The following is a 15,964-nucleotide window of genomic DNA, read 5'->3' as shown; positions in this document are numbered from 1 at the left end:
AATTATTTATGCTTTAAATAATTTGTAGTCCCTTATAGGGAAGGCTTTCTGTGAAAAGACTGGATCGACTTGGTCTACACTATAGCGGAGAATGTGTATTCAGAAATACGATCCAGATTCAACCTTGGTTGCATCGTCAGAATCTTAGGAGGGATAAATACAGGCTAGGTGGGAGATTCTGTGAAGGTTTCTTTGGTTTGGCAGGACTCTGGGGGGGGGGGGGGTGTGGCTGGGAAGTGGGAAATGGGAGGAGAAGGAAATTGGGAGCCTTGCTGCCTTGGGGAGAGTCTATGAAGGGTTACTTTAACCTGTGGCGTAGCCACTAGCCAGAGGGGGCTGGTCCCAGCTGAAATGTGCTGTAAGCATAAAAGCCACACTGGGTTTCAAAGACTTAGTAAGAAATGTAAGCAAATGTAAAACATCGCATGAATAGTTTGATTCGTTGCACGTTGAAACCGTGTGTGAAATGATGGTATCTGGGGCATACTGGATTAAAATCATTAAAATTGATTTCACCTCTTACTTTTTGAATGGGGTTGAGATTTTAAAATTACATATGTGGCTTGTATTTCTAGTGGGCAGTGCTGTTTAATACCTATTATGTATGGTGGGATGATGGCTCATGTTTACTTATGTTTTATTTTTCAAATTGACAATGTGAGAGGAGACAATATTGTCTTGGAGAAAAAAATATATATATATAGCTTGTGGATTTTGGAGTCCAGCAAGCATGTGTCTTGGCTATAGCTAGCCCTTGGGTAACTAACCTCTGAGCCTCAACTTCCTCAGCCAGAAAATTAAGATAACAGTTTGGATCTGATAATAACAGTTTTGATCTCAGCAGGTTGTTGTGAGCAATGCATGGGAAACTAACAGAGAGCACTTATCACTGAACTAACATAGGGAAAACGCAATAAGCAATCGGCATGGTGCTTTCTTACATCTCAGGACCTGTCCAGTGCCTCATCTTTTAATCCCTGACCATTTCAACTCAGTTCCTTGTTTCGCTTCTTCCCCAAATTTGTATTTTCTTTCATGTCTATCTGTTTGCTTCTACACCCAGAAGAAGGCTAACCTTTCCCTTCTTTTTCTCATCATTGAAAAAATCTCTCGTCTGGTTCCGCATCTTCTTACTTGTTCAGACTAAGGTACCTCCTACTTATTCAACTGTTCAGAGCAAGAATTCTATCCTGGCTAAAACTATAAACCAGCCACAATCCTTCATCTGCCCGTGTCTGGACCGGGGATGCTGGGTCTTGCCTTTTATGGAACTCTGCTTCCTTTTGATGGGACGGTCAATCAAAGAACGATCGACTCCAGGCAGAGGGGGTGTAGGTAATGGGAGAATAAGGGTCATGTAAACAAGAGATCAAGAGAACAGGACAGGAGAAGAAAAATCGTGTAACTTCTCTTTTGCCCCACACTGCTGCCTTTTCTTTCTGTTGGCTTCAGAAGCTGTGCTATGTTCAACCAGGGTAAGTACAAGGTGGTTCTCGTTGCCTTTCTAGATCCTTGGACCTGCAAGCACAACCTCCCACAGTGAGCATGGCACACAGCTCAGTTTCCACATTCTAAGAAATAAGTCCTTAGATGAAGATGGTTGGTACTTGTTCTGTGAAATTCAGTGGCAAGGAAGAGAAAAAGATAGAAAACTTTGTGACGATATGTTGTTTCGCGAGGTGAGTTACCTGAGTCCTTCACAATTAACAAGATGAACCTTTCAGCCAGAGCTACATGAGATAAGAAACAAGGAGAAATAACTTCAGAACACACTTGGAATAGCAGTGGTGGCTGGACACTGGACACACCCGTGCCTCTTAGAGTCCCCGCTTTTCCTATGCAGGTTTTTTTTTTTTTTTGGTAATCAATCAATCAGAACAACGTTGATTTTTGTTCCCATCCAGCAGCTGGAACTAGGTGCTTCAGCCTGTACTCTTAAGGTGATTTTTTTTGCCTTTCATCAGATCAATGTTACTTTGCCTGTTTTATTTTTAGATTTACTGAGTGTAGCAAAGGAAAGAAATAAGCAAATTGGTTTGTATTTCAAGTGTGGGCTGAGGTTTGACCCGATAAACCTGTCAAGCCTGTTTGGAAATTTAACAGGGGAGAGCAGGTTTCACGGGTCATCTTTGCTGACAGCTGGGATTTTTGGAGGATTGGTTGTTGGGAGAACATAACTAGGGCCCCTCTGCCGCCCCAGGCAAGGGGGGGATGCTTAGGCGAGGGTGTGCGGGTGTGCCAACCCTGGATGGATAAACATGGCTGTTTTTCCTGGAGCATTTATTAATGAAATATTTACCATTGATCAGAGGCAAGAAGGGGTCGTTGCCGACAATCACTTACCTGTGGCTTCCTAGAGAATCAGAGGGTTTGAAAATGTGAATGAATTTTTCTTCTTAATATATTATGTAAATTTAGGAGAGGGAGGAAGAATTTCTGAAAATCCAAAACACAGCTCTAAGCTCTAAGATATCAGCTCTCCACCTAGAAACTTACATTCTGGTGTCTTGGGTCCCCAAGAGAAGACAGCAAAGGCTCTGCAGATGCCTGCTTTTCCTTTTCTTATTTACTTTTTTGGTCACTGTGGATAAATACTCATGACATTAGTGATATCAGCTGTCTGTGGTGTACATAGCATCTTTTTCTCTGTCAGAGGTTGTAGAAAGAGCAATGATTGCGTGATTCAGAATGCAAATAGGTGGGCGTTCAGACATCTGTCCGTGCAGTCAACTTTTGATCCTCTGGGGGACCACTAAGTTTTGATCCTCTGGGGGACCACTAAGGGGTGTCTTTTTAGAGCCTGATCTTTTCGGGGCTGCTGACGGTACAGCTTAGGGACACAAAGGCAGTGAGCTAGTGAGTTACTCGCTGAACTCCAAGTTTTATATTTTCCATGGTTTTTGGATAATTATCTTTTTTCCCCCATGAGGCTCAAATATATGACATATCTAAAAACACCTGTAAAGAAACAGAAGTGCTGCTGCAGATGCAGTGTTGCAATTACAGGTGTGCACGCCTACTAAATACACGTCCAAAACACACGCTCAGTGACAGGCTACTCCTGACTTTGCCTCCCCTGAAATTGAATGCAAAATTAGTGGCGCTAAATATACCTCTTTGTTACCGAAGGGCTGCCAACTGCCCTCTGTCTTGAAAATAACCATTGGGTTGCCTCTAGACAAACACTCTATAAAGTACAAATATTGTTTCATCTGATGTGGCTATACACTGTATCCATCTATCCCTTAAAGGCCAAAACCAGACTTACGGACTACATCAAATGCCTTCTGGATACACAAACAACAAAAACATTTTTTTAAATTAACAGGCATCGACAGGTATAAATCAATTGTCTACAGCATTTAATGGTCTTTAACACAGTCAACGCCCCTGGCCTTGAAACAGTGTTAAATTCTTTTTTTTTTTTTGCTAGTGGCAAAAAAAGCCATCAATCAAGCCCAACTTGAAAATTGGGCACCATTTCCTGGCCAGTAAGCACAGAACCGAGGGGCTCAATATCTTATGGGTATCTTGTTGTTGCTGGGCTTATGATTTTTTTTTTCTCTCTGTCTCTCCCCTCTCCCACCTGCTCAGGGCTGATCGTTGTGACGTTGGCCGTCTGCTGGATGCCCAACCAGGTTCGGAGGATCATGGCTGCGGCCAGACCCAAGCACGACTGGACCAAGTCCTACTTCGAGGCATACATGATCCTTCTTCCCTTCTCGGACACCTTCTTTTACCTGAGCTCGGTGGTCAACCCGCTGTTGTACAACGTGTCCTCGCAGCAGTTCCGCAGCGTGTTCGGGCAGGTGCTGCGCTGCCGGCTGACGCTGCCACATGCCAACCAGGAGAAGCGCCTGCGCGCCCACGTGGCCTCCGCCGCGGATGGTGCCCGCTCCGCGCGCCGCCCGCTCATCTTCCTGGCTTCCCGGCCCAATTCCTCTGCAAGGAGAACTACCAAGGTTTTCCTAAGCACTTTTCAGAGCGAGGCCCAGCCCGAACCTAGGCCTCAGCAGTTGAGTCGCGAGTCACCGGATCCCAACTCGGAGGTGAAACCCGCCAACCCTGCCACCGAAAATGGCTTCCAGGAGCATGAAGTGTGACTGTCTGTCAAGGAAGGAAGGGAAGCTGGAGCGCCCACGGGCCCTCCCCACACGAAAGCGACGGTTACCTGCATGCAGCGGTGCCAAGACAAACTGTGCGCCCATCATCAGGGACGGGGCGGAAGACGGGCCTGGGAAAAAAGCAGATGGCCGCTTACAAGTGTCACTTGAGGGTGAATGCTGCCGCCAACCGGGCCTCAACTCTGAGAGTTGGCCCATCTGTATCCATTCCTCCTCCTTCCTTCCGTTAAGGACACACTGAAAATTCAGTCAAACTGAATGCGTCCGGAGCTCACAAAGTTTTGTTTTTACACTGAGCTCTTCCATTGTTTGTTTGCCAAGGAACTGAAAGAAAGAGAACACGGATTCCCCTCGCCACCCAGCATCCAAGGACACCTAGAAAAATCTCAGGGGGCTGGGGGAAGGTGGGCCCGAGGAACGATGCAGGAGGGGGCTGGGATCTCCTTCAGCTTCAGCAGTGTGCCAAGAAAAGGCCTAATTGGAGGAGCACGAGGGTGCCGGGGAGCCCCGGCCGAAGGGCTGGGGCAGAACTGCTCCTCTTCTTGGGCCGGGGCCCGTTGCAAAGAGGGGTGTTGCAGCAGCTGATGCACACGGAATTCACTTTCCCTGGGGAGCAGAAGGATTGGTACCCAGCCGAGGCGATGAGGCAGGCGGCCGAGGACGCGCACGACTTGCGGTACATGATTCCTGCAACAGACCCAGAGGAGCCAGAGTTAGCAGCCTGCACTGGCCAGGAGACGGCAACCCTGAGCCCACATCCCCACGGAGAGCACTTTTCTTCCTTCTCCTACAGCCCAGAAACCTGGTGTGGCCAGGGCACTGCTCCAGGGTGTTTCGTTGAGCCCCCCCAAAATACAAGACAGGTGCAGTGAAGGCGGCGGGCATCATTTCCCTTGCTTCTGAGATGCCAGGACCAGTGAATAAAGAGCTTTTAAATCAAAGTTCGTTTTTCTTTAAACTGTGTACTAGACAGAACTTTTTATTTACTTTTTGGGTTCACACTGTCTCATGCCAGAGAGGATGACAGGCTACACGTCAAGATCTTATCTCTGTTTGTTAGTACTTTATAAGCGACCACGGAGAGATGGCTCTCAACTGTGTGTTTTTGAAATCCTGGAATTCTCTCAAAAACCAAACTCCGAAGAGAATAAATCAATCAGATCACTACCAAAGAGGCCCTGTGTGGGTTCAGTGAAGGGAGGGGGGGGGCGGCCTGGCTGACAGTGTGCCGAGCACTGCCTTGTTCCAAGGGAAGTTTTGCCCTTAGAACATATGGCCATTTGCCAAGTCAGCACCACACAGCCAGCCCTTATTAACATACTGTGTGGATACATCAAGGGTCTTCCCACTAAGACTGGAGGGCCCTTCTTAAGGAGCTCGTGTGTCAGGTCCAAATTGCAGCATAATCATCAAATTAGGGGTGTCTTGGGTAATCATTTGACTTTATAAAGCTGGAAGTTTACTCAAGTCATGGCTAAGCTTATGAAATACTTTGCTGACTGCCAGGCACTCTTCAGATGGCTCCCAGCTCATTGACTACCTGCAACAACCCTACAAGAGAGGGCCCCAAGATCATCCCCATTTTGCAGATGGGGATCCTAAGGGCCAGAGAGATTTAGTAACTCGTCCAAAGTCACACTTCTAGAAAGTTGAGCACCTGTGATTTGCACCAAGTATTCTGGTCCCATGCTGTCCAATCTGTAGTACTATAGAGCAAAGCAGCCAGCCAAGGTAACCACAAGATGCTTTTGTTTTTTGCAGGGGGGAAGACTACTTTGAAAATAGCTTTTGGTGTGTGTGTGTGTGTGTGTGTGTGTGTGTGTGTGTGAGAGAGAGGCCGTTTTGTATCAATGAACTATTTTTCTTTTGGGACATGCAACATCATACTAGAGCTGAACCTCAAAGTGATGCCTTTAGCCCATGTGCCGCCCTGTGTGTCTGAGGGATACAACACATTCCACCAGTAGCCAGGGCTCCCTCCCCTCTGACTCCCTGCAGGCGTGTGTGTTTGCAAGCATTGCTTCCATCTGGGCCCCGCATCCTCTCCCTTGAGAATTGCTACTTGAAGTGCCTAAAACTCCCAAGTGGGAGGTAAAGACATACTTTAGATTTATATGAAACATGCAATTTTATGTCATTTCTATAATTGCCTGTTTGTAAGGATTGCTTTTGTAACTCTGTTAGAAAAACCTGGAAGGTAGCTGGCCTGGTAAGATAAATCTCACAGACAGAGGATGTGTAGGGGGACCAAGGAGCACTGTTTAATTTCTAAGGAACATGCTACAGAGTTCCCAGAGTCTCTACATTTTCTAACCATTGCCCATTTTAGAAAATTAAGTTTCACTGTCTTTTTATTCTTAACTATTAAAAGCCACTAAACTGTCAGTTCAACTTCGGTAAACTTTTTTCCTCTAAATAAATTTTAAAAATTAAAAAATATGTGCTGAATACATCTTTTACTGTAAAAACGTTCAGACAGATAAGAAAATGCTCCTTGACCGCTCTCCTTCCAATGCTACCTCCTCCTCAGAGGTGAGCACTCTTATCAATTTGGGATGCCTCCTTCCAGGCCTATTTCTATGCATTTACAGATGTGTCCATGGAGAAGAGGTCTGCGTATATATCCTAATAGCATAATATAACATCCTATATGCTGTATATATGTATATCCTATTTGCATTTTCGCTTAGTGACATGGCTGGGGATATATTTTTAAGTCTAACTTTGTAGGACTAAGAGTCAGTGATGAGGTAAGTTAGTTAGATAAATAACACAAGATGGGTGCCCCAATTTTGTGACTGCTGCCCAGGGGACATCTCCAGATCACCTGGCTCTGATGGCCAGTGGGGCCTACGCTTGTAGTCCTGCAGGACTGCATATATTTGCATCTTTAAAAGTTGTTGCCAGAGGGTCTGCCTTCCAATCAGCCTGAATCTAGGTGCTGAGATCCTCTTCTTTGGGACACTAACTGATCTCAGCACACACTCAACTACTGGAAGCTATTAGAAATAAAATAGGCTGCTTAGACAATTGGGAAGGTTGAAGAGATAACCAAAAGCTGGGGTATGGTTGAATGACAAGGTACATCTACACTAGGCCAGCCCTTCAAGACGGGGAGAGGTGGCTGTTTCATCTATATTCACAGAAACCAAAACAAGTCATCAAAAGGGAGAAAAAGATGAATATGGTCCAAATAAATAAAACTTGAGAAGAAAATTTTAATGAAACATAAGTAATTTACAAGAAAAAGAATTCAAAGTAGTAGTCTTAAACATGTTCACTGAACGTGGGAGAAGAATGGACGAACACAGTGAGAACTTCAACAAAGAGAGAGAAAATATAAGAAAGAACCAAACAAGTCACAGAGCTAAAGTGTACAATTATTGAACTAGAAATGCACGAGAGGGGTTCAAGAGCAGACTAGATGAAGCAGAAGAAAGGATCAATGAACTCAAAGACAGGGCAGAGGAACTGACCCAATCAAAGAGCAGAGAAAACAAAAGGAATGGGGGGGAAAAAAAAGGGAAGATAGCTTAAGGGACTCATGAAACAACATCAAGTGCATTAATAGTCACATTATAGGAGTCACAGAGGGAGAAGAACAAAAGGGGTAGAAAACTTATTTGACGAAATAATGGCTGAAAACCTCCCTAAGCTGGGGAAGGAAACAGACATCCAGTTTCAGGAAGCCCAGAGAGTTCCAAACAAGGGGAACCAAGAGAAACATACATCAAGACACATAATAATTAAAATGTGAAACTATAAGACAAGGAGAGAATATTAATGGTAATAGAGGAGCAACCTGTTACTTCAAAGGGAACCCCCATAAAATGAGCAGATTTTTCATGAAAAACTGTGCAGGCCAGAAGGGAGTTGCACAATATACAGGCATACCTCATCTTACCGCTTTTTGTTTTATTGTCCTTCACGGATACTATGTTTATTACACACTGAAGGTTTGTGGCACTGAGTTTAGAAAGTCTATCAGCACCATTTTTCCAAGAGCATTTGCCCACTTCATGTCTCTGGGTCATGTTTTGGTAATTCTCACAATATTTCAAACTTTTTCATTACTCTATTTCTCATGGTGATGTGTGATCAGTGATAAGTGATGCTACGATTCTAATTGTTTTTGCTTTGTATTTTTTACTTAAGATATGTACATTTTCAAAAGACATAAATGCTATCTGCACACAATAAATTACAGTATAAACGTAACTTTTATATGCATGGGGAAACGAAGAAACTTGTATGACTTGCTTTGTTGCAATATTTCCTTTATTGTGGTTGTCTGGAACCAAACCCCAGTATCTCTGAGGTATGCCTGTATTCAAAGTGCTGAAAGAAAAAAAAAAAACCTTCCAAACAAGAATATTCTATCCAGCAAAGTTATAATTCAGAATTAAAGGAGATACAAAGTTTTCCAGACAAGCCAAAGCTAAAGGAGTTCATCACCACTAAACCGACCTTATAAGAAATGTTAAAGTGGCTCATTTAAGTTGAAAAAAGGTGTTAATTAGTAACAAAACATATAAAAGTATAAATCTCACTAATAAAGGTAAATATATAGTAAGTGTAGTGGATTAATCACCTATAAAGCTTGTATGAAGGTTAAAAGACAAAAGCAGTAAAAACAACTAACTACCATAATTAGTTAAGGGATACACAAGATGAAAGTAGAATAGGAGCGGACACAAGATAGCAGAGAAGAAGGACATGAGCTCACCTCTTCTTACGAAAACACCGAAATCACAACTAACTGCTGAACCACCATTGACAGAAAAATGCTGGAACCTACCAACAGATATCCTATGCCCAAAGACAAAGAAGAAGGCCACAACGAGATGGTAGGAGGAGCACAACTGCAATAAAAGCAAATCCCACGCCCGCCGGGTGGGGGACCCACAAACTAGGAAATAATTATATCGCAAAAGTTCTCCCACAGGAGTGAAAGTTCTGACCCCAAGTCATGCTTCCCAGCCTGGCGGTCTGGCAATGGAATGAGGATCCCCCAGAGAATCTGGCTTTGAAGGCCAGTGGGATCTTATTGCAGGAATTCCACAGTACTAGGGGAAACAGAAACTCCACACTCAGAGGGCACACACAAGGTCTCGTGCACACGACTGCCCAGGATAAAAAGCAGTGACCTCATAACATCCTGGGCCAGAGCAACCTGTGGTATTGGAGAGTCTCCAGCAGAGGTAGGGGGCAGCTGTGGCTCACTGTGGGGATAAAGACCCTGGGAGCGGTAGTTCTGGGGAGTACTCAGTGTCACGAGACCTCCCGGAGGCCGCCATTTTCTCACGAAGACCTGGTCCCACCCAACAGCCTGTAGGGTCCAGTGCTCGGACACCTCAGGCCAAACAACCAACAGGGCAGGAACACAGCCCCACTCATCAGCAGGCAGGATGCTTAAAGTCTTCCTGAACACATAGTTGCCCGCTAAACAAATCCCTTACATGGCCCTGTCCACCAGAGGCACAAGACCAGCTCCACCCACCAGTGGGCAGGAACCAGTCCCTCCCACCAGGAAGCCTACACAAGCCTGTTAGACCAGCCTCATCCACGAGGGGGCAGACAGCAGAAGCAAGAAGAACTACAACCCTGCAGCCTGTGGAATACAAACCACAATCACAGAGAGTTAGGCAAAATGAGGCAGCAGAGGAATATGTCCCAGATGAAGGAAGAAGATAAAACCCCAGAAGAAAAACTAAGTGAAGTGGAGATACGGAATCTGAGAAAGAGCTCAGAGTAATGATAGTAAAGATGATCCAAGATCTCAGAAAAAGAATGGAGGCACAGATTGAGAAGATGCAAGACATGTTTAACAAATACCTAGAAGTATTAAAGAACAAATAGGAACAATACAATAACTGAAATAAAAAATAAACTAGAAGGAATAGCGGAATAATGGAGGCAGAGAATAGATAAGTGAGCTGGAAGATAGAATGGTAGAAATCACTTGCTGTGAAACAGAGTAAAGAAAAAGAATGAAAAAAAAAATTAGGACAGTCTAAGACACCACTGGTACAACGTTAAATGCACCAACATTCGCATTATAGGTTTCCAAGAAGGAGAACAGAGAGAGAAAGGACCTGAGAAAATAGAGAAGAGATAATAGCTGAAAACTTCCCTAACACTGGAGAGGAAACAGTTACCCAAGTCCAGGAAGTGCAGAGAGTCCCAGGCAGGATAAACCCAAGGAGGAACACATCGAGACAGACAGTAATCAAATTGGCAAAAATTAAAGACAAAGAAAAAATATTAAAAGCAAGAAGGGAAAAGCAACAAATAACGTCCAAGGGAATACTCTTAAGGTTATCAGCTGATTTTTCAGCAGAAACTCTGTAGGCCAGAAGGGAATGGCATGATATATTTAAACTGGTGAAAGGGAAGAACCTACAACCAAGAATATTCTACCCAACAAGGCATAGAAATTGAAAGCTTTACAGAAAAGCAAAAGCTAAGAGAATTCAGCACCGCCACACTGGCTTTGCAACAAATGCTAAAGGAACTTCTCTAGGTGGAAAATAAAAAGGCCACGACTAGAAGTAAGAAAATTATGAATGGAAAAGCTCATCAGTAAAGGCAAACATACAGTAAAGTTAGGAAATCCACACACAATTATGATATCAAAACCAGCAGTCATGAGAAAAGGAGAGTACAGATGCAGGATATTGGAAACGCATTTGAAATTAAAAGACCAGCAATTTAAAACAATCTTGTATATATATAGCTATATCAAAACCTCATGGTAACCACAAACCAATAATCTACAATAGATACACAAACAAAAAAGCAAAAGAGGGCTTCCCTGGTGGTGCAGTGGTTGAGAGTCCGCCTGCCGATGCAGGGGACACAGGTTCGTGCCCCGGTCCGGGAAGATCCCACATGCCACGGAGCGGCTGGACCCGTGAGCCATGGCCGCTGAGCCTGCACGTCTGAAGCCTGTGCTCCGCAACGGGAGAGGCCACAGCAGTGAGAGGCCCACGTACCGCAAAAAAAAAAAAAAAAAAAAAGGCAAAAGAAATCCAAAAACAATGCTAAAGACAGTCATCAAATCACAAGGAAATAGAACAAAAGAGGAAGAGAAGAAAAAAGCCCTACAAAACAAATCAAAACCAATTAACAAAATGGCCATAAAAACATACATATCAATAATTATCTTAAATGTAAATGGATTAAAGGCTCCAACCAAAAGACACAGACTGGCTGAATAGATACAAAAACAAGACCCGTATATATGCTGTCTACAAGAGACTCACTTCAGATCTAGGGACACATAAAGACTGAAAGTGAGGGGATGGAAAAAGTCACTCCATGCAAATGGAAATCAAAGGAAAGCTGGAGTAGCAATACTTCTATCAGACAAAATAGAATTTAAAATAAAGAATGTTATAAGAGACAAAGAAAGATACTACTTAATGATCAAGGGATCAATCTAAGAAGAATATATAACAATTGTAAATATATATGAACCCAACATAGGAGCATCTCAATATATAAGGCAAATACAGCCATAAGAGAAGAAATCAACAGTAATGCAATAATAGTGGGGGACTTTCACACCCCACTTATACCCATGGACAAATCATCCAGACAGAAAATCAAAAAGGAAATACAGGGAAGAGAGGGGGAAGATGGCAGAAGAGTAAGACGTGGAGATCACCTTCCTCCCCACAGATACATCAGAAATACATCTATACGTGGAACAACTGCTACAGAACACCTACTGAACGCTGGTAGAAGACCTCAGACCTCCCAAAAGGCAAGAAACTCCCCACGTACCTGGGCAGGGGAAAAGAAAAAAGAATAAACAGAGACAAAAGAATAGGGATGGGACCTGCACCAGTGTGAGGGAGCTGTGAAGGAGGAAAGGTTTCCACACACTAGGAAGCCCCTTCGCGGGTGGAGACTGCAGGTGGCGGAGGGGGGAAGCTTCGGAGCCGCGGAGGAGAGCACAGCAACAGGGGTGCGGAGGGCAAAGCGGGGAGATTCCCGCACAGAGGATCGGTGCCGACCGGCACTCACCAGCCCAAGAGACTTGTCTGCTCACCCACCGGGGCAGGTGGGGACTGGGAGCTGAGGCTCGGGCTTCGGAGGTCAGATCCCAGGGAGAGGACTGGGGTTGGCGAAGTGAACACAGCCTGAAGGGGCTAGTGCACCACGGCTAGCAGGGAGGGAGTCTGGGGAAAAGTCTGGAGCTACCAAAGAGGCAAGAGACTTTTTCTTACCTCTTTGTTTCCTGGTGCGCGAGGAGAGGGGATTCAGAGCGCTGCTGAAAGCAGCTCCAGGGATGGCTGCAAGCCGCGGCTACAAGCATGGACCCCAGAGACGGGCATGAGACGCTAAGGCTGCTGCTGCCGCCACGAAGAAGCCTGTGTGCGAGCACAGGTCACTATCCACACCTCCCCTCCCGGGAGCCTGTGCAGCCTGTCACTACCAGGATCCCGGGACCCAGGGACAACTTCCCCGGGAGAAGGCACACCGTGCCTCAGGCTGGTGCAACGTTCTGCCAGCCTCTGCTGCTGTAGGCTCGCCCCGCACTCCGTGCCCCTCCCTCCCCCCAGTCTGAGTGAGCCAGAGCCTCTGAATAAGCTGCTCCTTTAACCCCGTCCTGTCTGAGCAAAGAACAGCTGCCCTCTGGCAGCCTACACGCAGAGGCAGGGCCAAATCCAAAGCTGAGCCCTGGGAGCTCTGAGAACAAAGAGAAAGGGAAATCTCTCCCAGCAGCCTCGGGAGCAGCGGATTAAATCTCCAAAATCAACGTGATATACCCACATCTCGGGAATACCTGAATAGATAACAAATCATCCCAAATTGAGGAGGTGGACTTTGAAAGCAAGACTATTTTTTCCCCTTTTCCTCTTTTTGTGAGTGTGTATGTATATGCTTCTGTGTGAGATTTTGTCTGTATAGCTTTGCTTTCATCATTTGTCCTAGGGTTCTGTCCATCTGTTTTTTTTTTTTTACTTAAAAAAAATATTTTATCTTACTTTATTTTTTGTTATCCTCTTTCTTTCTTTCTTTCTTTCTTTCTATTTTTTCTCCCTTTTCTTCTGAGCCGTGTGGATGAAAGGCTCTTGGTGCTGAAGCCAGGAGTCAGTGCTGTGCCTCTGAAGTGGGAGAGCCAGATTCAGGACACTGGTCCACAAGAGACCTCCCAGCTCCACATAATATCAAACGGCGAAAATCTCCCAGAGATCTCCATCTCAACACCAACACCCAGCTTCACTCAACGACCAGCAAGCTACAGTGCTGGACACCCTATGCCAAAAAACTAGCAAGACAGGAACACAACCCCATCCATTAGCAGAGACGCTGCCTAAAATCATAATAAGCCCACAGACACCCCAAAATACACCACCAGATGTGGAACTGCCCACCAGAAATACAAGATCCAGCCTCATCCACCAGAACACAGGCACTAGTCCCCTCCACCAGGAAGCCTACACAACCCACTGAACCAACTTTAGCCACTGGGGACAGACACCAAAAACAATGGGAACTACGAACCTGCAGCCTGAAAAAAGGAGACCTCAAATACAGTAAGATAAGCAAAATGAGAAGACAGAAAAACACACAGCAGATGAAGGAGCAAGATAAAAACGCACCAGACCTAACAAATGAAGAGGAAATAGGCAGTCTACCTGAAAAAGAATTCAGAATAATGACAGTAAAGATGATCCAAAATCTTGGAAACAGAATAGAAAAAATGCAAGAAACATTTAACAAGGACCTAGAAGAACTAGAAATAAGCAATGATGAACAACACAATAAATGAAATTAAAAATACTCTAGAAGGGATCAATAGCAGAATAACTGAGGCAGAAGAACAGATAAGTGACCTGGAAGATAAAATAGTGGAAATAACTACTGCAGAGCACAATAAAGAAAAAAGAATGAAAAAGAACTGAGGACAGTCTCAGAGACTTCTGGGACAACATTAAACGCACCAACATTCGAATTATAGGGGTCCCAGAAGAAGAAGAGAAAAAGAAAGGGACTGAGAAAATATTTGAAGAGATTATAGTTGAAAACTTCCCTAATATGGGAAAGGAAATAGTTAATCAAGTCCAGGAAACAGAGTCCCATACAGGATAAATCCAAGGAGAAACATGCCAAGACACATATAAATCAAACCGTCAAAAATTAAATACAAAAAGAAACATATTAAAAGCAGCAAGGGAAAAACAACAAATAACACACAAGGGAATCCCCATAAGGTTAACAGCTGATATTTCAGCAGAAACTCTGCAAGCCAGAAGGGACTGGCAGGACATATTTAAAGTGATGAAGGAGAAAAACCTACAACCAAGATAACCCAGCAAGGATCTCATTCAGATTTGATGGAGAAATTAAAACCTTTACAGAAAAGCAAAAGCTGAGAGTGTTCAGCACCACCAAACCAGCTTTACAACAAATGCTAAAGGAATTTCTCTAGGCAAGACACACAAGAGGAGGAAAAGACCTACAAAAGCAAACCCAAAACAATTAAGAAAATGGGAATAGGAACATACATATCGATAATTACCTTAAATGTACATGGATTAAATGCTCCCACCAAAAGACACAGACTGGCTGAATGGATACAAAAACAAGACCCATATATATGCTGTCTACAAGAGACCCACTTCAGACCTAGGGACACATACAGACTGAAAGTGAGGGGATGGAAAAAGATATTCCATGCAAATGGAAATGAAAAGAAAGCTGGAGTAGCAATTCTCATATCAGACAAAAGACTTTAAAATAAAGACTATTACAAGAGACAAAGAAGGACACTACATAATGATCAAGGGATCAACCCAAGAAGAAGATATAACAATCATAAATATTTATGCACCCAACATAGGAGCACTTCAATACATCAGGCAAATACTAACAGCCATAAAAAGGGAAATCGACAGTAACACATTCATAGTAGGGGACTTGAACACCCTACTTTCACCAATGGACAGATCATCCAAAATGAAAATAAATAAGGAAACACAAGCTTTAAATGATACATTAAACAAGATGGACTTAATTGATATTTATAGGACATTCCATCCAAAAACAACAGAATACACATTTTTCTCAAGTGCTCATGGAACATTCTCCAGGATAGATCATATCTTGGGTCACAAATCAAGCCTTGGTAAATTTAAGAAAATTGAAATTGTATCAAGTATATTTTACGATCACAACACTATGAGACTAGATATCAATTACAGGAAAAGATCTGTAAAAGATACAAAAACATGGAGGCTAAACAATACACTACTTAATAACGAAGTGATCACTGAAGAAATCAAATAGGAAATCAAAAAATACCTAGAAACCAATGACAATGGAGAAACGACGACCCAAAACTTATGGGATGCAGCAAAAGCAGTTCTAAGAGGGAAGTTTATAGCAATACAATCCTACCTTAAGAAACAGGAAATATCTTGAATAAACAACGTAACCTTGCACCTTAAGCAATTAGAGAAAGAAGAACAAAAAAACCCAAAAGTTAGCAGAAGGAAAGAAATCATAAAGATCAGATCAGAAATAAATGAAAAAGAAATGAAGGAAATGATAGCAAAGATCAATAAAACTAAAAGCTGGTTCTTTGAGAAGATAAACAACATTGATAAACCATTAGCCAGAGTCATCGAGAAAAAAAGAGAGAAGACTCAAATCAATAGAATTAGAAATGAAAGAGGAGAAGTTACAATTGACACTGCAGAAATACAAAAGATCATGAGAGATTACTACAAGCAACTGTATGCCAATAAAATGGACAACCTGGAAGAAATGGACAAATTCTTAGAAATGCACAAACTGCCAAGACTGAATCAGGAAGAAATAGAAAA

At 43.5% G+C, this 15,964-nt stretch overlaps 2 protein-coding genes across 2 annotated transcripts in view; one reads left to right on the top strand and one right to left on the bottom strand.

Moving 5' to 3' along the window:
* The window catches only part of GPR39 (G protein-coupled receptor 39), a 229,418-nt gene extending 225,315 nt beyond the window's left edge, over positions 1-4,103 (top strand). Inside the window, exon 2 of the mRNA XM_060016918.1 lies at positions 3,595-4,103. Within this exon, the coding sequence (XP_059872901.1) occupies positions 3,595-4,103 (509 nt within the window). The remainder of the gene's footprint in view (positions 1-3,594) is intronic.
* A 472-nt stretch (positions 4,104-4,575) lies between these two features.
* LYPD1 (LY6/PLAUR domain containing 1) overlaps positions 4,576-15,964 on the bottom strand; it is a 61,305-nt gene continuing 49,916 nt past the window's right edge. Inside the window, exon 3 of the mRNA XM_060016919.1 lies at positions 4,576-4,811. Coding sequence (XP_059872902.1) covers positions 4,576-4,811 — 236 coding nt within the window. The remainder of the gene's footprint in view (positions 4,812-15,964) is intronic.

This window comes from Delphinus delphis, chromosome 7 (genome assembly GCF_949987515.2).
Source record: "Delphinus delphis chromosome 7, mDelDel1.2, whole genome shotgun sequence".
NCBI classification, from domain to species: Eukaryota; Metazoa; Chordata; class Mammalia; order Artiodactyla; family Delphinidae; genus Delphinus; species Delphinus delphis.
This window is presented reverse-complemented; position numbering and strand designations above follow the sequence as displayed.